The sequence below is a fragment of the Drosophila willistoni genome (assembly GCF_018902025.1).
Source record: "Drosophila willistoni isolate 14030-0811.24 chromosome 2R unlocalized genomic scaffold, UCI_dwil_1.1 Seg167, whole genome shotgun sequence".
NCBI classification, from domain to species: Eukaryota; Metazoa; Arthropoda; class Insecta; order Diptera; family Drosophilidae; genus Drosophila; species Drosophila willistoni.
In genome coordinates this window covers 1269482-1297158 of record NW_025814050.1, presented here as the reverse complement: position 1 = coordinate 1297158, position 27677 = coordinate 1269482, and the positions used below count along the sequence as shown (strand labels likewise).

The 27677-nt window shown below is 37.1% G+C and overlaps 1 protein-coding gene across 1 annotated transcript; it reads right to left on the bottom strand.

The window, feature by feature from the left end:
* Nucleotides 1-2115: 2115 nt before the first annotated feature.
* Nucleotides 2116-7276, bottom strand: LOC6643884 (protein argonaute-2). The gene is made up of 6 exons (XM_023176647.2): nucleotides 7175-7276; nucleotides 4865-6813; nucleotides 4718-4806; nucleotides 3041-4658; nucleotides 2605-2975; nucleotides 2116-2537 (listed from the first exon to the last, which is right to left on the bottom strand). The coding sequence occupies exons 1-6, from the start codon at nucleotides 7188-7190 to the stop codon at nucleotides 2447-2449; spliced, it is 4134 nt and encodes a 1377-aa protein (XP_023032415.1). The 5' UTR covers nucleotides 7191-7276; the 3' UTR covers nucleotides 2116-2446.
* Between the last annotated feature and the right edge of the window lie 20401 nt (nucleotides 7277-27677).

Below are 27677 nucleotides of genomic sequence, written 5' to 3'. Positions count from 1 at the left end.
AACCCAGTCAGACAACGAACGAGACACACGCACCCGGAACATACAGGAAAAATTCGCAATGCCATTTTCAATAACCTTTGGCTGGCAACCAAACAAGAGAGTGTTAAAGTGGGCCTGGAGTCGGGGGATGGGTGGCAGTCCCTTTTGTTCTTATTGGAGCACACGCTGGAAATGCCAATACAAATGGCGCAAAAAAGGACACGCCAGCTCGAGGATGGAGCAGCAAAAAGAAAGTATTGCAACCACTTTTAAGTGTTGCCTTTTGCTCTTCCTCTCCTTCTTTTTGGACCCCTTGGGACGTCTGATGATGGAGTTTACGCCGGGGTTTTTTTCTGTTTTTGTTTCTTAAACATGCGCACTAAACGCTAATAGTAGTTGGACGGACGCACACCCTCCTGTTCAACCCACCCACTAAGCAACCCCCAAATACGGCACGAATGCTCCATTTTGTTGGGCTTAAAGTTCCGCTTAAGTCGATAAAAAATTATTTCAGCTCCATAAAAGGCATCGGGGGAAAAAATAAACATATTAAAGAAATGCCAAGAAATGATTGGAAATTACATGAATTCTGATTCGGACTCGGATTCGAATTCCTGTTGTTGTTTCTGTTGTTTACTTCCTGTGTCCGCAAGATTGATTCACAGCGTGACCAAAGGTCCTGCAGCAAAATTATTCACGCGTCCGGCCTGGACATGCAAGCAATATAAAAAAAAACACAGCGAGGACAACAAGAGAGGCCACATCGGAAAAAGGACACGTGCACTCCCAGATTTTTTACGAGTTTCATGAGGGAAGGGCAGTAGATGGATGAGGTTCTAAAAATTTGAGTATGGTGCAGAGGAAGCAGTTCATGACATCCTTCTACAAGGGTTTTGGCTAGTTCTGGTTATCCGGGAAGAACGCTAATCAAGAATTTAAGCTTAAGAGAAAAGTAAAAGTATCATTTCGAGAAACTTAATGCACAATTATACGCCTAACTTGAGCGAGTGCAGTTGGCTCTAAACATTCGGAGACTAAAATTAGATTCAGTCTGTGAGTACTTTTATTTCAATTTAACTTAAAGTATGCAAAGACTTTAATGTCCTTGGGTTAGAAAATGGTGCTACATTGTTTGCAGGACGACGTATGTCTATTACACACCTTGGATGAACTAATTTGCACGATTTCACATAAGTAGAAAAGGCGGTTTTAATGGAAATATAATATATATTCTAGTGTTAAATCAGGGCCCTTTCTTCCACAATCAAAGCATGATATTCCGATTCGGGCATACTTAAATTTTCACTTCGTTTTAAATTTGGGCAAAACTGGGAAAGTCTGCTATGAGTTGCCCCAACCGTATGTTTAGACTATTTTAAACTAATATTCATCCCCCTCCCCCGTCTACGCACAGACACACTCACGCTCGAATACAATGGCGGAAAGTTCTCCTCTTCAATGTCATTGACTAGTACTTGCCCCCAAAGTGTTGGGAAAAAGTTTTTCCTATTCATTTTGTATCGCATTGTTGTTATTGCGAAGCTTTTCCTTCAACGTCATCGTCATTTTTCCCCTCTCACAATCAGAGGCATTTTTGTTGTTCTCCTCGAGCGTATCGTTGAACCTGTTTTTTGTGTCTGTGTTTTTATATAGTAGAAGTTTAATATGTATATACTATATAAATATGTGTATGTATTGTCCACAAAAGAGCGATTCTGCGCGTTATTTGTTTGGCCCACACATCCATGCGCATTGTCCGTGTGGATTGAATGGAGGTCTCTCTGCCGGCTTGTTGGTTTCACTGAAAGCAGTCTCTAATTATTTGATTGGCAATGACTTTAACCGGTTATCCAAAGGAGGAAAGGGGGAGGAAGTCATGAGACTCCCCCTCATCCTTATCCTTTATAAATTATTAAGTTTCATGTTTCCTTTTTGGACATCGCAACTTGACCTTGAGAGAAATGAATGCATATTAAACGTACGTGAATGGCTTTTAAAACGTGACAATAAGAAACTTACATACAAAAACGTTTGTTAATATATCTTTAATTGACTTGGGACACAGAAATACTTCCTATATTAGGAATAGAATAATTTGTTAGAGAATTCGTTCCCCCAAAAAAAAATTCCTCAGAATTATCATTTACGTGCAAATAGTTTTTTAATTATTGGGAAAGATCAAGGCACACACATTCACAAGCACTATGTACATATAACCTGCATCTAACAATTAAGTCCCGGGTTTATATTTTAGGTTAAGATTGCTTTTGAATGTTTTTAAGTGAAGTGGCTGCTGATAAGGTTAAACAATGTTAATGATATTGGTAAGACAAAGCGGTCCAGTCTATGTACACATTTGTTACTATCACAAATTCCTTTAACAAAATTTGGTATGGCATTAATCGAGACAGGACCAGCGCAAAGCGTCAGAAAAGTTTATGGATAATGATAATGATATTACTTGTTATTAAACGAAGAACATTGGATTTGCTGTTGTCAAGGAGGTAGAGATTAAACGCTTCTGGTTTTCTTCCTTGGGTGATTTGAACAGTTTAGTTCTGTTAATAGAGGTTTGAAATAAATTAAGATTTTCGAAATCGTTTTAAACTTAACATCGCTGCTTACCCTGTAAGATAGACACGTCCACGTGCGGCCACCAAGTGGGCCAAATATGCTGGAGCTGGATACGAAACCGAGCGAGTGCAGCGAGGAAACATGTGACAAAGGTTAAAGGTTAATTGCTGCAACAAATCAATGTCCAAGTTGCCAGTGTTCTCGATGACATTGTAACGGGTTGGCTTGGCTGTGCCCTGAATGGATTGATGGCTAACCATAAAGAATTGCACCTCATTTGGGTGGACAATCACGCGATCTACAACTGTCCCTGGATCCACATTATTGAATTTATTGGCTTGCGAAGGAACACCGGTGGGAAAGAATCGTGTGTGATGGCGTTTTACCACGATTACACAGCATAGTTTGGGTTTAATGCCCAGCTAAAAGACAGAAAAATAGCACAACGGTTAGGGTACTACTTCGATGTGTGCTGTAGCAATGTTACCTTGGCGCATGCCGCATTAATTCCTCTCAGTTCGAGCGCCTTAATTTTTGGAAATTGGCCATCACTCACTCCATCGCGATAATAGACAATATGGTCCGGATATCGTTTGCGATATGAATGATAAATACGTAAATGTTCCGTGACAATAGTTTCCATATCCTCGATCTCTTCGAGAGCTGAGCGCTGTAAACGATACTGCATATTATAGGCAGCCCCATAGGGATCATGTGAGGCAGCTACACCAACAACACTAGGTATCTCCCTTTGATCCGGCGATGGATGGGTAACGTCGGCACCCAGAAACATTACATTTGATAGCAGTCGATTCGGTTCATCCTTTAACTTGTGATTTATGCCATTTAGTTTCGAATTGATCTTCAGAAGAACATTGCCAATCAGTTGCGGATTTAATTTACGCTCGACAGTGAGTTGCTTCAGGCACTGTGTCAGTATGCCATGCTTTAGCTCAGCTTTCTGCTTAATGATGTCATAGGACACCCCAATTTGGGGTATGATCACAATCACCAAGTCGCACTTACTGCGCCTGAGGTCATCGAAGTAAACATCCAACTCCCTATCATCTTTAAAGCATCTTATGTCGGGCATTTCCTCTAAGCAGACATTTACCGAAAGTCCTTGACGGCGGAACATGTTCCCAAAGTCAGCAATCTGATTATATGGCAATCTGCGACGCCCATCTGAATGAAGAATGGCCCATTTATGGACCTTCTGTTTCGGTTCCAAGAACTGGGCGCGTTGGTCCATGCGCCAAGAGCCATTCCTAACCATCGACATTTGCTTATTCCTGTACTCCACCAACGGTGGGCTGAGAGTTCGTGTATGGACTACAATAAAATCATTGTGGATGTAAATACCAAAGCGACTTATGGAAGGATCAAGATTGTGTTGCATAAACTTAAGTAAGTTCATGATCTTGGCTTTGCGTTCATTGGTCGAGGTGGCGGAAAATTTGATCATAGCCGCGACCTGATTAGCGCCGTCTTTGCGATTCAACGACTGGCAGTCTTCGATGCGGCATAGTTCGATTGGCAAAAAGATATTCCTGTCCAGCGGTCCGACATACAAACAACGCAGATTCGGGTACCTTAAGGAATAATTACGACTTTGGAAGTATTGCTCTACCGTCAAGGTTTTGTTATCCAACTGAAATTGTTGGTATCTGGCTGACGATGATGTTAGTCCGTTCACTTTAAACACGCGTGGAGCACTGTTAAAACACGACGGTGGCTCGTAAATAACAAATATTCCCTTCAAGAAATCCTCTATCGTTGGATACAATCTGTCCAGGTTGGTTGTATTTTTAATCGATTCTTTTAGGACGTAGCGTTCTATATATTCCAGAACAGGAAGAGCAATGGGGAAGGATTTGTGCGAGATGTCTACATTCACGAAAGGTCGATCTCCTAAAACAAAGGTCTGATAAAGACCAATGAGGCATTCGTAACCATCGCCCAGTTCCAAGCGCCTTCCAGGCTCAGCCGCTTTAAAGAAGGAGCGCCCCGCGCGAATGGCTTTCTTGTGACAAGGTTGCGCCAAAACTACCTCCAGACATTGCAAAGCTTGCATGGGCTTGTCGTAGATTTTGTCATTCATATAGCTATGTGAAGATATGAAACGAATTCAAAGATATTCATATAAAAAGAAACACAGAGTTACCTGCGAAGAGAGTTCAAGTCGACGTGGAAACCCGTAGTCTCTTTAATCTCAACATTGTAGTTTAAAGTGCGGCCATGAGAATCGGTCACCTGAAACAAATATCAATTGAAATACTACAACTTCTTAGTCGCCCTTTACCGCACTTGCCTTGACATCACCATTTTTAGTAGCGGTATTTAGTTTGTCCACAGAATAGCACTTGGCGCGGCCATCGTAAGCAGCTATAACATTATTCAGATGGATTATACGAAACTGTTCAAAGGCATCGCGATAAAACTTTTTTGGCCGCTCAGGCACGATCTTCACGTCATAATGATATGCTTTCGACGGCATCTTTGTCAAATCGACTTCGAGATAATTGACTGCCACCTGTCCAGGTTTGCCAATAGTGCCGCGTTTAAGGCTACCTGGCGGTTGAAGTGGAGGATAGCTAATTTGTTGGCGTTGCTGATTACCCAACTGAGCTTGAGACTCGATAGCCTTTCCTTTGACATTTACGTCCTTGTCTTCGCTACCACGACTCTCCTTATTATTACCAGGGTGAATCAAAAATTCCTGTGATTGAAGTACCTTCGAGTCTTGTAATCCTTGTCTGTGCTGTTGCGTTAATCCCTGACTAGGTGGGACTGCTTGCGACTTTGTGGGACCTTGATTTGGAGCTTGACCTTCTTTTTTAGCCCACGATCCATGGTCGGTTTGCTGCTGCTGACCAACTTGATTTACCATAGCTTTTTGTTGTCCTTGCTGTGGCTGTTGCATCGAACCTTTACTAGGTGGGACTGGCTGATGCAGTGTCGAGCCCCCTGAGCTATGGTTTTGTCCTTGTACTTTCTTTTCAGCCCACGATCCATGGCCGTTTTGCTGCTGTTGACAAATTTGATTTACTTTTGGGCCTGGCTGATTCTTTTTCTGGCCCCACGAACTTTGATTTTGAGTTTGACCTTCCATTTTAGGCCACGATCCGTGGCCAGTTTGCTGCTGCTGACCAACTTGATTTACCATAGCTTTTTGTTGTCCTTGTTGTTGCTGTTGCATCGAACCTTCACTAGGTGGGACTGGCTGATGCAGTGTCGAGCCCCCTGAGCTATGGTTTTGTCCTTGTACTTTCTTTTCAGCCCACGATCCATGGCCGTTTTGCTGCTGTTGACAAATTTGATTTAATTTTGGGCCTGGCTGATTCTTTTTCTGGCCCCACGAACTTTGATTTTGAGTTTGACCTTCCTTTTTAGCCCACGATCCGTGGCCAGTTTGCTGCTGCTGACCAACTTGATTTACCATAGCTTTTTGTTGTCCTTGCTGTTGCTGTTGCATCGAACCTTCACTAGGTGGGACTGGCTGATGCAGTGTCGAGCCCCCTGAGCTATGGTTTTGTCCTTGTACTTTCTGTTCAGCCCACGATCCATGGCCGTTTTGCTGCTGTTGACAAATTTGATTTACTTTTGGGCCTGGCTGATTCTTTTTCTGGCCCCACGAACTTTGATTTTGAGTTTGACCTTCCTTTTTAGCCCACGATCCGTGGCCAGTTTGCTGCTGCTGACCAACTTGATTTACCATAGCTTTTTGTTGTCCTTGCTGTTGCTGTTGCATCGAACCTTCACTAGGTGGGACTGGCTGATGCAGTGTCGAGCCCCCTGAGCTATGGTTTTGTCCTTGTACATTCTGTTCAGCCCACGATCCATGGCCGTTTTGCTGCTGTTGACAAATTTGATTTACTTTTGGGCCTGGCTGATTCTTTTTCTGGCCCCACGAACTTTGATTTTGAGTTTGCCCTGCCTTTTTAGCCCATGATCCAGGGTCGGTTGGCTGCTGACCATCATGTTGACTACGTTGTTGCTGTTGGTTGGTTTCTTTGTCTGCTTGGGGCTTTGACGAACCCCACGAAGTTTGATTTCGTCCACCACCTTGTTTTTGGCCGCACGATTCTTGATTGCCACTGCCTTGGTTTAAATTAGAGTCCCGTAGAACTTGTTGTTGCTTTTGATTAGGTCCTGGTCTATCCGAGCCTGGCTGAGGGTTTTCTTTAGAACCTTGGCTCCTGCCTTGTTGCTTGACTTGATTTGCCCATCCTCCACCTTTTGCTCCGTAGTTTTCCTTACCTGTAAAAAATTGTGGATTTGGATATAGCCGATGAAACATACTTTAAATAAAAAATTTCATAATCTCTCTGTAAGAAGGGGGAACATTTTCAGTTATTTTAGGCCATTTTGGAAATTATCGCTTGGTTGTTTCGAGTTTTTGGTCAGTAATGGTAACAGGCTTCAGGTGCCGTAAAAAAGGCTTTTTTTATACCCTTGCAAAAAGGATTTTTTAATTTTGGAAGTGTGCAACGGATATAAAAAAAGCATCTCCATCTTCTTGATCAGCACGACGAGACAATGGATTCGCGATATTCGAATGTATTCATTTGCGGACTTCTAACTGCTAATGTATTTTATTTTATATGTTTTGAATACTTACCAGAATTATTTTTCATTTTAATAGCTTGAAAGGATAACTTTTATGTACTATATGCTGTTTTCTATTATCAATGATTTTATTTTTATTTTTTATTACTTCTGTGGAGAAGGTTTTCAAATTGAATGACAGCAAGTGACAACATACTCTGAACAGTATCGTTGTTAAAAGCCTTAACAAATCTTTATTATACCATATTCCCACAAGTTTGTTTTAAAAAAAAACCAGAGGGCCGGGGATAACTTCGACCGCGTCAAAGTTTGTATACCCTTGCAACTTTTTTGGTAACTTTTTCCTTACTTATAGCCATCAAAGTGGAAAAACGTTTTATCTAAAAAGGCTAATGTTTGCGAAAGAACGGCCAACAATCTTTGCATAGGAAATAACGACGATATTGATCAAAGTCACTGTTTTCTACCGATCGCTCCTATGGGAGCTATATGATATAGTTACCCGATCTTTATCAAATTCGGCACAGTCATTAACAGATATATTAAACTAACAAATACTTAATTTGAAAGCAATCACGTTAAAAATAACGAAGTTATTGACAAAAGTCACTGTTTTCGACCGATTTTTCCTATGGGAGCTATATGATATAGTCACCCGATCTTGATCAAATTTGGCATATTCGTTTATATGTATAATAAACTCATCAATATTAAATTTCACGACAATAGCTCAGAAAATAACGAAGTTATTGAGAAAAGTAACTGTTCGTGACTTTGGCGTTTGTATGGGAGCTATATGATATAGTGGTCCGATCCGGCTGAATCCGAGATATACAACCCCTGCAGTATATACAAGCCTACATGCAAAATTTGAACTCTGTAGCTCTAACGGTCTAGGAGGAGTTTGCGTTGATCCAGACGGACGGACAGACGGACAGACGGACGGACGGACGGACGGACGGACGGACATGGCTATATGAACTCGTCTCGTCATGCTGATCAAGAATATATATACTTTATATGGTCGGAGATGCTTCCTTCTATGCGTTGCACACTTCTGACCAAAATTAATATACCCTTTTTGCAAGGGTATAAAAACATAGCCGTTAAAGCCTATCTAATTTTTAGCCGATTTTTATTAAATATACATCATTCAGCGTTTAATTCAATTCAGATTATTTCTTGTGAAATCTAGAACTTCTTCAAAGAGCTTATACATGTATCTCTTATATTAGAGATTTTAGAAAAACGTCATAAATATTTGGACAGCTCAAAAGCTAAGAATTCAATTACCAATAAATTACTGAAAAAATTCTTCATTGAGTTACTTGAGTGCCGAGAAAATCAGAACTATAATCCGAAAATCTAAGCGTCATAATTTCTTGGCCGTATAGAACCCTTCTACATTATTGTAAACGTTTGTTTTGTTTTCGTAAAACAAATGCATTGTAATTCTGCAACCAACTGGCCAGATTGGGCAGAGATTCTTTATGTAGTGTGCTGCTATAGGTCAATAGCCAAAAAAATAAATAAAATTGTGTTAGTTTTTGTCATAATTTAGATATATTAGACCACGTAGTGTAGTTATAGTAAGAAATTTACATCCTTGAATGCCTTATTAAGGAAACAATAACGATTTATGACTGATAAAACCACTAAAACAGTAGCTCCATCGCATAGTCGCAATGAAGTCACTGTATACAAGTACATTCTGAAGTGAAAAACATTGTTTTTCCCATTGTTTGGTCCTTATCCTTATTCTTAGCCATCTCAATCCAATTTAAAAGCTAAAAACTATCGATAGTGATTACACAACATCGATGATTTCCAGAAATACAAAACCATCGATGTATCGATAGAACATGTTCCAAACTTTTGTGTGTTTCCATTAAAGCAGAGCCTACTATAACTTGGGTTCTATCTATTCAGTCCTAGCATTACAAATTCGTTAAACTTTAAATGTTTTAAGAAGTCCGGAAAGTTCTAAATAGATCCGTTTTATGGGTTTTTAAACACAAATTTCGGTGGTTTAAACCGCAAAGGACTGTAGGTAAATGTTTGTAAAATGCGAAAGGATGCTTAACCTTTGACACTGCAAACAGAAAATACTTTAAGCTGACAACGCAATTTAAATGAAAATGCAAATAGGAATGTAAATTTCGATTTAATGTGTTCATCGGCAAATAACAACAAGCAACCACCCACCCACATAACCACACGACCACACAACCGAGCAAGCCACCACCCATCCAACCAGTCAGGGAAAGTGTTAATATATTAGGCTAAATAGTGTGATAAAAACCCAGCAACAGCAACAACAAGTCATTTAATTTATAAGCAATTCCCTTTTTAGCCTAGAAGGGAGACATCATTAATTTGCTCTCAGGGGAGAGCAGTGCAGGCGGAGTGGAGAAGTACCGACAATTGCCAAAAATATTTACAGGCAAAACAGAAGCAGGCACGACAGCTAGAGTCGCTACCCATTTCCCAAACCCTGCTTGCTCCTCATCCCACTCGTTTTCCTCCTCCTTTGGCAGCTGATGACGATGACGACTAAAAGTTGTTCCCAGCGGAGCAAAAGAAGTCGAAATGAAATCAGCAGAAAATTCAATGATCAGGGCAGGAGTGGGGCAAGGGGGTACGGTATATCAAGCAGCCAGACGTTCTGGCAGCTGCCACATCCACATCCACTGCCTGGCTGGCGGTGGTTGATGACTGCAATTGATGGCTGGGAACCGTCCTCGTTCTCGCCCACATCTCATCATCATCATCATCATCACCATCATCATCATCATCATCATCATCATCATTATCATCATTGTCGTCGTCGTCCGCCGAGCGAAGGGGTTGTGATTTTTGTGGTGCGCGTGTGTGGAAAAAAAGTTATCGGATGCTTAACTGAGAGGGTGGCTTCGTCTAGTAGCCGAAGGATGAGGATGGGGTGGTATCACAGGAGCAGGAGGAATCTATGTGACGTGCAAATGCCAGAAAAATATTATGTGACATGATAAATATTGCACTCTGGGGGGAAAGCTATAAACCCGCGAAAGATGTTGTTGCTGTTGCTGTTGCTGTGGCTGTTGTCAACATCATTGCCGAAATAATATGACAGATTCATTCTTGGCTGACAATGATGACCATGATGATGATGGTTTGATGTGGGCTGATGGGTTGGTTACTGCCAGAGGATTGCGGTCAAACTGACTGTCACTTTGAGGTTTTTCTAATTGGATGAAAACAAAAAGGCGATCCAATAATTCTAGTTATATGTAGAGAAAAAAATGTATTTAGTTTATTCCAACTTTGGATTTTATTATAATTATTTACAACATATTTAAAGGTGTAAAATTGAAAGACAATGAAAACAGATAAGGTAAAATTGGCTTTGTATTATTCGGATTCTGAATATTTCTTACAAAATGAAACAAACCATTGGACTAAAAGGATATCGAGGGGTAATAATTTTCCAGATAATGAAGTGTAGAGTCGATTTGATTAAGTCCGAGCCGCTGTAAAACATATCCATCACATAACTACCCCACATATTAAAAAAGAAATTAAGTTATCACAAGTGTATTTAAAAATACGTACAATTATATTAATTAAAGAGAGACTAACTACATCTTACTTTAAGCTTTGGGATGTCAAAATAAAGAACACATTTTCTATAAAGTCAAAATTTGACGAACTATAAACTAATGTATTAATAAAGCGTGCAATTTTATCATTATAAAGACATCTGATTTTGATCAGCATTTACAGATTTAAAGATTATTATTATTCAAAACTGGGTTTTTATTAATATGATTTTTAACCATAAGCAACACAAAAGGTTTATTAAAATTATTAATATTATATCAGTATGGGATTTAGTGGTAAACTATCCACTTAACTATAATTTCATTTCATAATATGCTTTATTTCCTTATTATTAAATTTAGCATAAAGCTAGCTATTTACATTACAGAGTTTGCAGCTGACATGAGATATTTTGTATTTTGTTTTTTTTTGAAGTGAAAACTTCTTTAGAATCGTTGGGAGTGATTTGAGACTCGATGAAACGAAAAAGCGACACTAAAAAGAGACATATGTACATATAGATCATATAGTATATAGCCTGCGAGAGAATGAGATGCGAAAATGAGATGCGTGCTTAACTACAGAACTCGACGGCAATTTACAAAGTGTCGACGTGGCTCTGTTGTTAGTGTGCTCGCTTGGCGATCGGGCGGCCGGGGTTCGAATCCCAGCTTGGTCGAAGTTTTTCATAATGCTTTTTATATATTTATATATTTTGTGATACATTTTTATTTACTTTTTATACCCTTGCAGAGGGTATTGTAAAATTGGTCAGATGTTCGTAACGCACAGAAGGAGGCGTTTACGACCCCATAAAGTATACAAATTCTTGATCAGCATGAGAAGCTGAGTTGATATAGCCATGTCCGCAAAATGTTTTCTTCTAGACCTATATGATATAGTGGTCCGATCCTAAGGATTTTCATACTTTATCTTACCCGGGTAATAAAAAACCCCAAAAAAAGATTTCATCCCGATAGCTCTTAAGACGGCTGAGTAAAACGCATACGCACAGACGGACGGACAGATGGACATAGCTGTATCAACTCAGCTTCTCAGGTCGTAAACGCCTCCTTCTGTGCGTTACGAACTTCTGACCAATTTTACAATACCCTCTGCAAGGGTATAAAAAGTAAATAAAAATGTATCACAAAATATATAATGAATGAATGCACAGCAACTAGAATCACTGTCTGTTCAGCTCTCTAAAGTGGGAGAAATATGTGCATGCGAAACCAGATTGAGCAATGGAAAAACAGTTTTAATTGTGGCAATTTATATTTCACCGAATCAATCAATAAATAGCATCACGGAATTCATTCATGAAAATTTAATAAAGTATACACCAGAAGTATTGCGGATACTTAGAAAAGATTACGATAAATGACAAAATCGAAACCAAAGCATTTGTATCATATTTCAGCTATCATAAGCCACTCGTATCATTTGTTGAAATTGAAAACATTGATGATGAATAATAATAAAATGAAGAAAATAAAATATGACCTTTATAGCAATATTATAATGAACCTATAATTTCCCGCTCCTAATGCTGCTTTCGTCTCATTCTCTCTCAGTTTGTTTTATGGAAGGTTTCACTTCTATCGTGTCTAACCGTTAGACGCACTTTTTTTTTATTTTAACTATAACTAACTACAAGCACGAGCAACAATGGCCATTGTCCTAGTCGAAAACCACATTCAAAAACTACCCTGGGATGACTATTTAGACAACTTATCTACCGAGGACCGCAGATTAAAATTGTATTAAGAAGCAAATAGGTTTCCCGACCAAAACTGATTTGTTCGATCGGTAATTTTTGTAAAAGTTATATGACATATTCGCCAAATCTCTATTGGCATAGCCATTAATCCAAATCGAGTATTCAGGTTTTAATCTAAGCTTGAATACAAAATTTTAGGTATTGCAGTTATAGAGTAAACAAAGTCAATAGCGCTCTATGGACAACCTGGTCTCTTATGCTTACACGAAGCTGATTATTCGATAGTTCAAATTTATATACTTAATCTTTCAGTATAATGCGATAATATTCCGCATCCCATTTACTTAGAGGTTGCAGAGTAGTTTATTTTAGTCACTGATTGTTTAAACTCGACAATAAATTGGGACCAAAGAATTGATAGTATTGTTGATCAGTCGAAGCACATGTTTATTTTTACCTTCTTTATCATTATAAGCACAATATATTTGAACTGAATTTATTATCATTTCAAAGCTATTTTATATTTTCTTTTCTTCTTTTAACCAAAACTTTAGCGATTTGTCCAACCACTAAACGAATTCAAGTACATCCTGTTGCATCCTCACCTAGGACCTACACACTTCCATTGTAAAGTCTTTGGTGAAAAGTTTTCACTTCTTAACGTCACGAGGCGTCCCAAATCAGGCATTGAAGGTGTCAATATACAAAAGAAGCGCTCTCTGACACGCGTCTGACGTTTATTGCCCTCCGGCTGACGACATGAAAACTTTTTGGCGGAGCATCAAGAGGAAAACCTTTTTCCGGGAAGCCACATGTGAAAATTGTCGGTCGCGATTTGTATTTTTGTGTAAATATTTTCAAGTCAATATGGCAAGAGTAAACAAGCTGGAGATAGGAACGTCGTTTTCATGGAAAGAGACGGTAGCTGGGGAAGGGAGTTTTTTGGCTTTTAGGCAGCTGGCAACTTGGTTTAAAATTTCCCATGTCCATTTCCCATTTCGCCTTGGCGTCGTCACAACTTGTCCAAACATTTTGCAGGCACAAATATTTGAAATGTTTCAGATTTCCTTGAACAACACACAAAAAAACATATTTTTTAAAGTGTTGTACAGTAGCCGTTTTTACCCCATCCTCATCCCCCTCCCCGGTCGCACTTTTTCTATCTCTGCACCCTACCCTCTCACGCACGACCTCAGCAAGTGTTGCCAACTCGCTCAATGATTTCTTTTTTCCGTGCAGGGTTTGTGTTTCAAGTTGAAATGCTTCGTTGGTGAAGGCGGAAGGGGGAGAATTTGGTAAGGAAGGGGCATAGCAAGAGGGCAGTGAGGCATGGCAGGACTCGAGTGCGTGCTTGAAAATACAAAAATTTCACCGCATTTCGCGTTATTAACACGTAGGTGCAACTTGCAGAAGGTACGACAGGCGGTGAGGTGGTACTCTCGGATCTTTAGCTGGGGCTGACTTGGGTTTTTTTGGTTGTGGTTGGGTTAGGGTCCGCTGACACCATGTAATAAGGAGTTTTCATGGCCTCTTGAATGCTTACGCTTACCAAGCGAGGACATTTTAATTGAGAGTGTTGCCAGAAGGACGACGATGCTGTTGCTGATGATGATGACGAGGCGATGGCGATGGCGATGGCTATAGCGATGGCGATGTGGCGGTACTTGGGCAGCTGCTGCAACTGCTTAAGTGCGGTCCATGGGCCGCCCTCATCTTAGTAACGGATTGTTGACTTGATTTTCTCTCTAGCTTTTGCGAGTTGCCTTGTTCTCAGTTCTCTTTAGGTGTTCATGGATGAAAATTCTTAAAAGAATAAGACGAATGTCGCCGTTTCTCTTTGCCTTAACTCTCAAGTGTCGCCGGGACACTCTCTTGGCCTGCAATTTGACCTGCAATGGGACCTTCAGAAAACCAACTGCATAAAATTCATTTTCTGTGTTGTATATCCAAATTTAAAGCATTACCATTATAAGAAGATGAATAAAATAAAATGACAATGACCTCTAGCTGACAAGGTGCACAATTATTGCCAAAATTGTTCAACCTAAAAAAAGCAAATCAGAATGACAGCACATAAGACAACATTTAACAACAAAGACCAATTATCTAAACCGTTTTGTGTTTTCTTTGCATACCTATGATTCGGGTATTTTAAGAAAACCTGACGGTAACTTTTCCAAGTTCAATAAATCAAGATTATGACATTTCCCTAACATTCACTTGCAGGTACATAAGTTTGACTTGTGGCAAATAAATGCTTAACCATATGTCCCATCTGAATTGCTGAAGGATACTAAGTGTCCTTTAGCTTGAAATAAGATTATGCCTGTTAAAGAGAAGGTAACAGAACTTAAACTGGTCATGTTCATAGCTTTTAAGAGAACAAGAACCAAGCTATTAACATTAAAAAGTTTGGTACGTTTTTCATGTCCAGGTTATGCAAGTGAAAGTAAAATTTGTTATGGGAACAAATGTTACAAGCTACATGTAAGCTGACCTCCATCGTATTCTAGTCTCCTTTTACTATCCGGGTACCTTTAATTACGTTTTGATTAATCCGCATCATATCAAGGATACTCTATCATAACAAAACACATCAACAACACTTTGCCCGTGCCTGACGACCTTTTGGTAAGCTCCTCTTATCTGCACGTCAGCAAACATGCTGAGACACGCCATCGAGGAAAAGAAATCTCCTCGACTAATAGAATTAAACTGATAGCTAAATCAAACATTTAACACGCAGCCCTGCACACATGTCACAACCGAAAGACTCCAGTCAGCCGAAAATTAGAAACCCCGATATCGGCGACCCCTTTAATCCATGTGGTCATCCGACACTGAACTCCAACTCCATTTCGAGCACAAGCTTGAAACTTATGTCAGTGGCACGCGTCTTCGACACGTGACCTTAACATGAAAATCACGCTCAAGATCAGGGTGGGGTGAGGCGAAGCGCACGAGTGAGGGAAGTCGGAATAGTGGAAGACGGGGAGAGTGAGGAGGGAGTACAGGCCAAATACAGATGCTTTTAAATTTAAATCGAATCAAATTGATTTACTCACAGTTTCAGTTCCTTGGTTAATTTTCCCGCACGCCCACTCGAGTTTCAGGGCTTATTTGCATTGGGCCAGGCCCGCCCTTTGTTTAGCCATTTGACAAGTGTTTTGACAATATTTATTGAGTTCAATCCCCACCACACCACCGTAACTTGCACGCCTCTGGCCCTGCCCCCGGGTCTGATTTGATTTGCTTAGCGCCTCTGCATACTTACTCACTTGTCGTCGGACACGTTTCTGCCTAATGGAGTTGCTCGAGTGGCGTGAATTTCAATTAAATTAAATCAAAATGTTGCATTTTTTATTAAGGCCATTAACGGGAACCCACTCGCAAGTGTGGCAAGAAGGGTTCCAATACTCCTCCCGCACCTGCCACCCACCCACTTAGTTAGTTAAATTAAGTTAGCAGCACCCATCTTAATGTGCATAAACAAGTGGCAGATCTGGGCGTGGCCCGTGTCCTGGGTGCCTACCACTTGTCTTGCCACTTGGCACGTGGATGTTGTGCCAATCTCTTGTCATGCCATCTCATACAGACAAATGTATCTGTATCTGAATGTGACACATTGCGAAGTTACATAAAGAGTGGGAGGAAGACTTCCAAAGTGCTTGTATAATATTTAATAAAATTGCAAATTACACAACATTTTACACTCCTCAAATCAAGTTTTTTCTTACATTTTGTTCATTTTTCTCACTACCTTTCAGTTAAAAAGATTGTTTGTTCTCCAAATTCCTAATAGAAAACAAGAGGAACCTTGCAAGTTTTTGGGGCAATCCTTCCCTACCTACAGGTGTCAAAACGGAACAGACTAGAAACGAAAGCCGAGGTATTGGAGACCTCATATCATCCAATTTGATTGTATGTTTATATGGCAGCTATTAATTACATGAAGAAGCTTCCTATTATAATAAATGTGGGACTGAGTTCAGATTCCGAAGGAATAAGTAGTCCCGTTTAGATTTATATTAAGTTATATGGTAATAGGTTTTATTTTAAATTATAATTAGGTTTTAGTAACTATAAAAATGATTGAATTGAATGGTAATTGTTTCGTCTTAAGGTTTTTAATGAGAGCGTCGTTTCTCATTCGTCTTTATACGTCATTCGTCTTTAATACTTCTTTACTTCTTTTATACATGTCTTCTCGTCGTTGGCTCGTCTTAAAAAGTCGTTCTTCCTCGTCGTCTCGTAGCATATCGTCGTTTGGTGGATCGCATGCCACACCTTCGTTTCACAGCTGTTTTGGTCCGGCCATTCGGCGTTACCAACCCAACCCCACATAAATAAATAAATCCTTTTTAGTGTTTTAATTTTTGTTTTGTAATTACTTTAAACAAATAAGTATGCGATAAGCGAAGTTTATAGTTGCAGTTAATATTAAACAGTGCACACAGTGGGCGGAATTGCCAAATAAGTGGCATAAAGTCGAAAAACTTGTGGAAGCGAGTAATAATTATAGTTCAGTATATTCAAACTAGAGTCCCTAAGACAAAATTGGCGGGAAATTTTTATTCACTTTGAGCGCTTGGCAAATTCGGACAAAAGAAAAATAAGATATTGTAAAAGATGGATTTTGGAGGCCAAGGTATGTAGAATGGATAAAACAAAACAATTTGGTGTTCAAATTTATTATATTTTATATATGTGTACTGTTTTGTATTGTCCAAAAAGATAGAAAACCAAACATATGTGTTTGTCTTCTGTGGAGTAAAAACTAACCTTCTGGGTGTTTCTGCGATATGTAATGTATGTGAAAATACAGTAGAGAGTGTGTATAAAAAGTTAGTAATAATCTTGTTTGCGGCTTTTTGCGGCTCTGGCGGTCTTTTAAACTTGTAAATGCTACTGGACGTATGGATCGACAGCGGCCGCAACTCTGCCGTTCTTAAAAACTGGATATTTGGCCAATTGACGTAAATAAATAATAATAATATATAAATAAAATTATATTACTATCACTATGTAGAGTGCTATTCTTATCAAAACTTGAAACTTGGTATTTCAGCCAAGTTTATGCCACTTATTTGGCGATTTCCGCCCAGTGTGCAGTGGTTCAAATTTAAATGGTTTCAAATGTGATGACTAGTTGTGAGTTCCCACAATTTTGGGTAGAATTACATTTTCAATTCACCAAAGAATGCTAATGATAAATCATAATAAAATTTTATTTTTACGACTTTTCTATCCACTTGGATGACTTGAATTTGATTTTAGATTTTAAAAAGTGGTTGCTGAACCACAAAATTTAATTGCACATGAAACATATGCCTCGAGGCGGCGCCACCCACAAAATACAGGCGATAATCTTTTAATAGCCAAAGATCAACATCATAAGCATCAACAACAACAACCGTCAGTCGAAACAGAATCAGACCACGTCCGAGGTATTCCCCAACGCCATTTCGATGCACCCTTAAAATAAACAAAAGCCAAAAATGCTTAAGTAATTCAATTTGGCCAAGTTAATGCTACAAGTTACCGCTGGAGGGTTAAACATGGCCAAAGCAACAACAGCCCACCACTTGTCCTTTTCTCGTTATACTCTTTTGAATCGGGTATACTCATTATTCCAACAGGCATTAACATTTAAAAGCGTTAGAGTATTCAAATTTCGTCAATGCCAAAACTCAATTTAAATATCTTTTTTGGTTATTTCATATACTTCTTTTGGGGAGTCAAAATTAAATTGCATAATGAAATTTTTCATAGCTGTGCTGTTTGCATTTGCTTTACATTGCTGCCACAAAATTGGGCTGAAACTTAACGAGGCATGCCCTCCGAAGGGGCAAGTGTGGCAGTCTGGACACTCCATGTGGTCATCTCACTGCTGGAAAACATTCCAAGACTGAATTTATTTTTTTTCAGTCTGTCTGTGGCAAAAGGCCCATTTAAGGGAAACTTTAAACAAGAACTAAGGAAACGTATTTGTTTTGGCTTTGACATAACACTGAAAGCATTTAACGCATTTAATCCATAAAACATTTCAAATGCTTTTAGTCTAAGCTAACCATCGCACACTATTGTCGTGAAACTTAATATTGGTCAGTTTATTACACATATAAACGACTCTGCCAAATTTGATCAAGAACGGGTTACTATATAATATAGCTCCCATAGGAACGATCTTTCGAAAACAGTGACTTTTGTCAATAACTTCGTTACTTTTGACGTGATTGCTTTCAAATTAAATATTTGTTAGTTTAGTATATCTGTTAATGACTGTGCCGAATTTGATATCGGGTTACTATATCATATAGCTCCCATAGGAACGATTGGTGGAAAACAGTGACTTTGATCAATATCTTCGTTGCTTCCTATGCAAAGATTGTTGGCCGTTCTTTCGCAAACATTGGCCTTTTTAGATAAAACGTTTTTCCACTTTGATGGCTATAAGTAAGGAAAAAGTTACCAAAAAAGTTGCAAGGGTATACAAACTTTGACGTGGTCGAAGTTAGCCCGGCCCTCTGGTTTTAAATAGTTTTGTCAGGGGCCATAATTTATAATTTATTTTGTAACCCTGGAAAAATACCAGCCCCTTAAAGTCAACTGTCTGTCCTGTGTGCCAAATAAAAAGGAGTCTTCAAATTCCTATGTCTTCCGACTCTCTTTAAATTTTTAAATAAATCAAAATGGTAAATGATCTTAAAGGTATCTAGTTTTAATTTGTTGTATCGCATTTACTGTATCGTGTGATGAAGCTTTGTTTATGTGGGTTTTCATGGAGTCATATTTTTAGCAAATCGTTATCTGAATCTTATTGTGTTTCGTGGAGTAAACATATGGTGGATTATTCTAAAAAAATTGCGCATTGTTAATTGTCAATATGTAATACGCGATTGTGTTCATCTTTTTTGCACTATTATCATCAATTTTGTGAAAATCCACTTAATTCAGGGGAATATAGGTTTAAAGTATTTTCTATATGTGTCAAAATTTTAGACCTTTTAGACTATACCAAACAGTTAAAGTTAAAGTTAATTAATTTTAGTTCGTCTATTACACAGGCCGACATAATTTTTGGTGACGTTAACCTGAGAGGCGTTTTTAACTAATTCGGATACGCTGATTCTGACTGCATACTCAATTTTTGATCATCACGTCCAGAATTTGTGAAATTAGGGGATCTAGGGTTGGAAAATAGGCACTCAAAAGTATACTATGTAAAGCTTAAAATTTTTTTTCTACATTTTCAACGAATTGTAGAATTTCTTGCTTAAGAAATATAGCTGTTGTTTGCCAACATTACTTATAAACAATTTGTTAGATGCATAAAATTACAATAATTCTTTAAAATTAACAAGTTGCAAATTCTTTGAATCCCTATAGCATACTTTTTGGTTCGAATTTTACTCATTTTGGAACAATATCCAAAGTGTATGATAATATGCATGATAGCAAAGAAACGCCTCTTTGATTTTGTGTAAATTACATTTAAATCATACCTAATATATTAATAAGTTAAAATAATAACGTTTTGAGTATAATAACTTGTTTATATTATACTAGAAAATATTAAAAATGAGGCCATTTTGAATAATTCCAACGCATTTTTTTCGAAATCCTGACGTGATGGGCAAAAACTAAGTACAGGGCCGTGATCAGCACCCCAAATTACTATAAAAGACCTTTTGAACTTAGAACACATTTTCATGACCTCGAAAATGTCGGCCTGTGTTATCTATTGAATGCATCGTAATAATAATGAATAATTAAAATGACTTATCGAACAATTTAAAAAAAGTAACAACTTTTTGGAAAAATTAGCGACTCCTAGCCAACTAGCGAGCGTCTATTCTCCACATCTAGAAATATTTTGAACGTCAGGCAAAACGTCGTGGGACAAAAAGACGTCACTCGTATCTCTCCTTGTGCAAAAGAGGAAACAAAGGTGCATATTTTTTTCTGTGATTTTGGAGCTGTCGTTACTAATAGAATAGATTACAAATTTTGTTATTAACTAGGGAGGTGTTCTTAACTTATTCGGGTACGCTAATTAACATCCAGATTTTGTTAAATCAGGGGATTTGTGATTGGAAACAAGGCACCCAAAAGTATACTATGTAAAGTTAAAAATTGTTTTTCCACATTTTTTACAGATTTTAGAAGTTCCTGTCCAAAAAAAAGCTCTTGTTTGCAAACATTGCTAACAAACAATTTGTTAGATGCATAAAATTCCAATAATTCTTTAAAATAAAAAAGATGCAAATTCTTCGAATCTCTATAGCACACTTTTTGGTTAAAATTTTATTCATTTTGGAACCATATCCAAAGTGTAAGTTATTATGCATTGTAAATTGCTTTTAAATCATACCTAATATAATAATAGCACTAACCATAGAATACATAGATGCGTCAAAATCAAGATTTTTTGATTACAAACGCTAGCCTGAGCCTGGAACCCCAGAGAACTTCGGCAAAAGCCGAACAGCCTAGAACCCCAGAGAGCGGCCGCAGCGAGAGCGAAAAACGTTCGCTAGCAGCAGTGTCGCTACGCATCGAAAATAATTCAGTCTGCCACAGATCGAAAAACGATAAACCCATGCCTGTGTCGCTGTGTTCTCGTTTTGCATATGTATGTGTACTAGAGCTGGGAATCCATCGATGGTTGCTCCACTCGATATTTTTTCCATCGATGGAAAAAACCATCGATACTATCCATGGTTCCATCGAAAATTTAAACGAGTTATTCAACATATGTACATATTTTGGTGTCGTTTATATTCAAAAATATTCGACAAAAGGGTCGACCTAAAGTATCAGAACTCATGACCTTGTCTAGCGTATAATTTAACTACTTTAAGTTAACCCTTTATAAATTAATTCAACCGAAAATATATTAAAAAGATTTAAGCTTGTAATTTCTGAAATGTTCTTAAATATAAAAACAAAATTTATGGTTTCAAGATAAAAAAAAATAAGTGACTTCTCGTCCTAAGTCCAAAAAACGAAAACAAAAAACTCTTTAAGCACAACAAAACAAAAGGCGACTTCCGAACTTACTGCTAATGAGAGGTTCTTTGTACTAAGCAGCGAATAGCTGATACTCTTAAAATAATATGAAATAAAAGGCGATTTCCAAACTTACTGCTAATGGGAGGTTCTTATATAAAAAATAAAAAAATTCTTAAAAATTGTCCTGTAATTGTTTCTTTTTAAAATGCTTACGGGATGAGGTCAAAAACTTATCCATTTTACAAGAGGAACTGCCAGGGTTAAAGAGGTACTCTTATAGAATAAAAGTAAGTAGACCTGTGTGTAAAGAAAGGCAGAAAAAACAATATATTGCAATTTACTTACACCCATGTTGGACCCAACAAGAAATTTGATATATCGACATCGAAAAATTTCCATCGATTTATCGCACTTCATTGGTTCCATCGATAATATCAATGGTGCCATCGATGGTTTTCCCAGCTCTAATGTGTACACTCGTCGGTACATGCTCAACATCGCATTTCAATCGCTCGCTCGCAGACTTTTTGAGTTTTCGACGAGGAAATTCTCATTCTTTCTTGCATTACGAACGGACTACTTTTCGCCTGTGTGCATTCAAAAACCGGTTACAAGCTCCATTACTTTCTTAACAAATGGCCGCTTTTTCTTCTCGGTGCACGAATTTATGGAATTTTGTAATGCAGAAAAGAATGCTGTGCCGAAGTTTCATTCGGGTTTCCATTACCCAAGCATATTCTTTTATGAAAATTGTAATGCAGAAATTCTGCTGCCTGTAGAAAATCCAGCATACAATTTCAAAATCGCTTATGGATTGATAATGTACTTGCATTATAACTCAATATACCTGCAACGCATTTTCCCAGTATATAGAATGGCATACTTCCATGCAGTAGAATTACATAAATAATTGATTCCAAAAGCAAATAAATAAACGCTTTTCATATCCTCCAGTAATATATAATTATTTATTTAGAAATTATTATTATATTATATTATTATTTACATATTATTATTATATTATATTATTATTTACATTTACTTAAATTTTACATTCATTTACAATATTTACATTTTCTTATTATCTTGTTTTTACAATATTTACATTTTCTTATAAATTATTTCTAATATCTAGTTTAAGTTCTTAAATTTTTATCTATAAGCCTTAATCTACATATATTTAAATTTTCTTCTAAATTAATTTCATTTTCTTTATCATTAAAATACATTTTTTTTGTTTTCAAATTTTTGTTTCGCCAGTCGACCTTTTTGGACTTTAAAGCAGCTATGGATGGTTGATATGTAGCACTTTTCCGTCCATCCTTCAGTTTTAATAGCATCTGTTAATTAAATATCATTAATTATTGTCATCAAAAATAAAATTAAAATGATTTACACATACCAAATGAAGCCTCGTTCAATGCCTTGAACTGCTTGAACGGCTCTTTCCCATTTAGGCCATCGTAATTTAAATTCGGGATAATATTTTTCCCCACGACGCCATCAAAGTTTTAAACGACATTTCCCCTAATAAGTGTCCGTAGAATTCTCACCTGTTTATATTTATTAACAAAAAAAAAAAAAAAACAATTATTAAATTCAATAAAATTATACAAAATACATTAGATACTTACATATGTGGCTTTGTCTGCCTTGACCAGCTCATTCACTTTATGGAGGTCTTCCATTTTAATTATGGAGAAAATGTTGTCAACTTGTGGCATATCATCCTGCGTCAATTTTTTTAATTATTGCCAACATTTCCACTTGCCTCTTTTCCATATTTTGGAGAGTTTTTTGCTGGCTTTGTAGGGTATTCTTCAATTCTTCCACATCGCTCTCGAGCTTGGCAAAACGGTCATTTTTGCCGTTCTCGTCACTGAACTCCGAGGAAATACCACCAAACTGCTTCTTACACATAACTGAAATACATTAGAATTAGCTACAAATTCTTATGACTGAGAGTGTAAAATAGGAATGAAAACTAAATTTTCGTTATAAGGCAAGCAAACGTATTTTTAACTTATTATGCTAAGAGGTACAAGTTCTTCCTCTAGCATTTTTTTTGTTGTTTCCACAAGACCTATTGTTTGTGAATTAATAGGCTCAGTGTAAAATGGCTGAGGATCTTAAAAACGTCGACACTGAGCGAATTTTTCATTTTGAATTTCTACGAATTGAACTATGGTGGCCGGAGAACAAGGTTGGATGCAGCAAAAATTATTGGGAGATATTGTAGAAAGAGTGAATTTTTTACAAACCCACTTCGCTATTTGGGCTTTTCTATTCCTCTGGAACGAAGTACTGCAATCGACACTTTTGCATTTTTTAAATGAATATTTGTTTTTAATTTGCTGCAGAATGTTAATTGGACATTTAATTGATTTTTTGATTTCTTGCATAAAATTTTCAAATTTATATGCATTTAAGTCCTGAACATATCCCATTTCTCGGACGGACTCACAAATGTGTAAAAGTTTATGAACATTAAAAGAAACATTTTGATTGCCATATTTAAGAGCAAACGTGCTCACAAAGTACTCGAAAACTTGTTGAATACAATCTATATTAGAATTATAATCTGATTTAGTCAGTAACAGCCTATAACCAGTGTGCAACAAAAGAACATTATAATAAAAGTCTTCGGGAACTAAATCTTAAAGGAGAACTATTGAAGTATATATAGAATGAATAGCCTAAATTCGGTGGCTTTCCACATGCTTAATTCTTCTAGACTTCTGGGTTTCCTATGGAACTCGGACGGAATAAAAGCTGCAATTGAAACGCTGCGTCTATTGATTTCTATTTTACATTCATTTGAAAATTTACACTCTTTTATGGAATTATTATAAATTAATTTTAAAATTTTTTTAGTTACTCCTAAATCTATTAGATGCATTGCATCTAAAGGAAACTGTGTGATCATACCAATACCTATTTTTTCCAAAATCATTTCGTTTGAAAGGAAATAGTTTTGGTGATGATCTACATATTTCCTTGACGTGTAGTCACTATCAGTTATTTTAATACCTGGGGTTGTGGAATATGCTGTAAAATGTCCTATTCGGCTACCGACTTGTGTGCATTTCATACATCCATTGAAGGATGAATGACCTTTCAATCCACATACGAAAGATTTGGCGGGGGTATCGCATATAAATGATTGTCATTTGTGTAATTTCTGTCATTCCTAACTTAATGCCATCTAACTTAATGCGTTCCAAACTCAAAATCATATAAAAAGACATTTGGATTGGCGGGCTTTTGCTTTCCTACAAATGTTCCTATCATAAACACTTCACTATCTTCTACATTTGCAAAATGCACCAAAGCCCCATGCGAGAGCTTTTAAAAAGAAGCAACCCGTCAATGCCAACATCCATTTCCAGATTTGAATATCATTTGAAAATGTGCTTATTGGTTTGTACTTATTGGTTAGTCGATGAGGTCAGTAGTGTACATAGCTCAAGCAATGCCAATGAAGATGACATTTTGGATGATATTGCCGTGCCCATGCTTGATGATAATGCTCAGCAAAGCACTTTTGAAAGTGAAAGTTGTAGTTCGATTCTGGTGAGTCTATCAAAAATTAAAAAAAAAATATCAAAGAAGCTAACATCGGCTATGCCGAAGTTTACCTTGCAGTCCTTGGTAATAATAATTTTACATGTTCAAAATTTGTTTTCTGCAACTCAATTCATCAATGTACAAACAAAACAATTTTACTCTCTATTTTACAATTTGTTCTTCTTCTTCCCTCATTCCCAAAACAAAGCAACGCACAGTGGTCGGTTTCATAGGCCAAAAATAAAAAAAAAAAAAAACTGAAATTTGCAACTCTGTGTATGAAAACTAATTCAAAATAAAACAACAAAACAATTGGAGAATTAGTTTTTCCGTTATTTCGTTGGTACGCGCTAAGAACAGCTTGAAAAGAGAGGAAAAAAAACACGCAAGCTGTGCAGTGAACGGAGCTTAAAAGTTAGATCTGAGGGAAAAAATTAATATTTAATATATAATTGCGCTAAACCGCCAAATTTAATAATGAATATTGAAAAAAAAGGTTAATAGTATATATTTAAAGATTTTTGTGTAAAATTATATTGACCTAATGTTTTATAACTAACGTTTTATAAGTGACCTGTGTGAAAGTTGTATTTTACTATGTTTTGTGACTTTAATTAAAAAAAAAGTTGTGACCGCGGTCTCACCCTGAAATAAATCTTCTTTGCTTTCTTTATTCATTATTTTCTTAGTTTATGTTCTTTTTTTCATCTGCTACTTTTTCCAACTTTCTGTGTTATTCGTGTTATTCTATTGTGTTGTCTCTGTACGCGTACATTACTGTGTTGTTGTTATCTGTGTTATTCTCTTGTGTTGTCTTCGTATTCACACTGCACTTTCTTAAGTGTGTATTTTGTTTTTGTTTTGATCGTCATATTTAATTGTTCTTTGCTTTCAATATTTTTATTTTCTTAATTTTAATAAAGCATTCGTTTAATTTATACATACATACATATATATGTATATACATACAGGAACATCTTATCAATGTCAGCTCCCACGCATATATATTTTTGATATGTGGTGTTTGGAAAAAGGTTCATTTGCTGATAAAGCTAAACAAGTATTTGGAAACCTGAAACATACATTTGAATCTGATGGTTATGAATTCAGTGGCAATAGTGTGGTGCTACATATGCGAAGCTAAGCCGACAGAGATGAATGATATCGACAACTGCTTACAAAAACAAGTTCAAACAGATCGCTGCGAATTTGGATTGTCTTCATTACATGCCTACATTCGATTTTTTGAATATATGCTTCACGTTTCATATAGACTCGAAATAAAACAGTGGCAAGTAAGGGGCGCAGAAAATAAACAACAATTTCTACGAAGGAAACAAATTATTCAGTGCGAATTTCGTAACAAAATGGGTTTAATTGTCGACAAACCAAGAACAGGTGGAAGTGGATCCTCAAATGATGGGAACAATGCAAGAAGATTTTTCAATGAAGCCCAAGTGTCTGCTGAAATAACTGGCATAGAAAAACACCTTATTGAAAATTGTGCAATTTTACTACAAACCTTATCATCAGGTTATAAAATTAATGTAGAAAAATTTCGAGAATTGGCTCTAACTACTGCTCGAGAACTAACAACTAAGTATTCCTGGTACTATATTCCTCCCTCCGTTCACAAAATTTTAATTCATGCGCCAGATATTATTAAGCACGCATTAGTATCTATTGGAGAGCTCTCAGAAGAAGCTGCTGAGGCAAGAAATAAGGACGTTAAGAAGTATCGACTAAACCATACAAGGAAAATTTCACGGGTAGCCACAAATCAGGACTTAATAAATAGGTTGCTTTTGACCTCTGATCCTCTGATTTCTGGTCAAAGAAAATTACCAAGCAAAAAAAACTCATTTTTACCAAAACCAGTGTTTGATTTACTCGAATAGTCCGCAATAATATTTTTGGCTTAATTCATTATTCTTTTATTTACTATTTTTGTAATATCATAATTAAACTAATTATTATTAAACTATTATATTTTTCTACTTAGTTTTGATGCTTTAATAAATGTATAAAAAATAAAAAAAAGACACTTTCTAAAAATTATTTTTTGATAGCCTAGAAGTGAAATGAGAGGGGTTTGAAGTGGTTTATTTATGACAATACAACTGTTTACTACTTATAATATTTTTATAAAGCTAATATAAAAATTTTACTTTGATATAGTCAGTGGAAACATTTTTGGCCGCTAATTTCATACAGTACCGACCACTGTGCAACGCACGCATACACATACAGTTTATGTAGCGTTGCGTCAGTGTGTGTATGCATGTAACAGCAAGCAGCGCTGCCGGCAGAGCTGGGAGCAGAGCCGATTATTATATTGACTTTAACTTGTGTTATATTTATCCGATCACATTCAAATTTTGGGATCTGGGGTTTTATATCCAATTTTATCACATACGTAAATTTCATAGCATACTCCAATTTTTATGAAAACGTTTCTGTGGTCCGATCCTGATGGTTTTCATACTTTATTTTTCCCGGGTAATAAAAAATCCCGAAAAAAAATTTCAGCCCGATAGCTCTTAAGACGGCTGAGTAAAACGCAAACGCACAGACGGACAGACGGACATGGCTATATCAACTCAGCTTCTCATGCTGATCAAAAATATATTTACTTTATGGGGTCGGAAACGTCTCCTTCTGTGCCTTACAA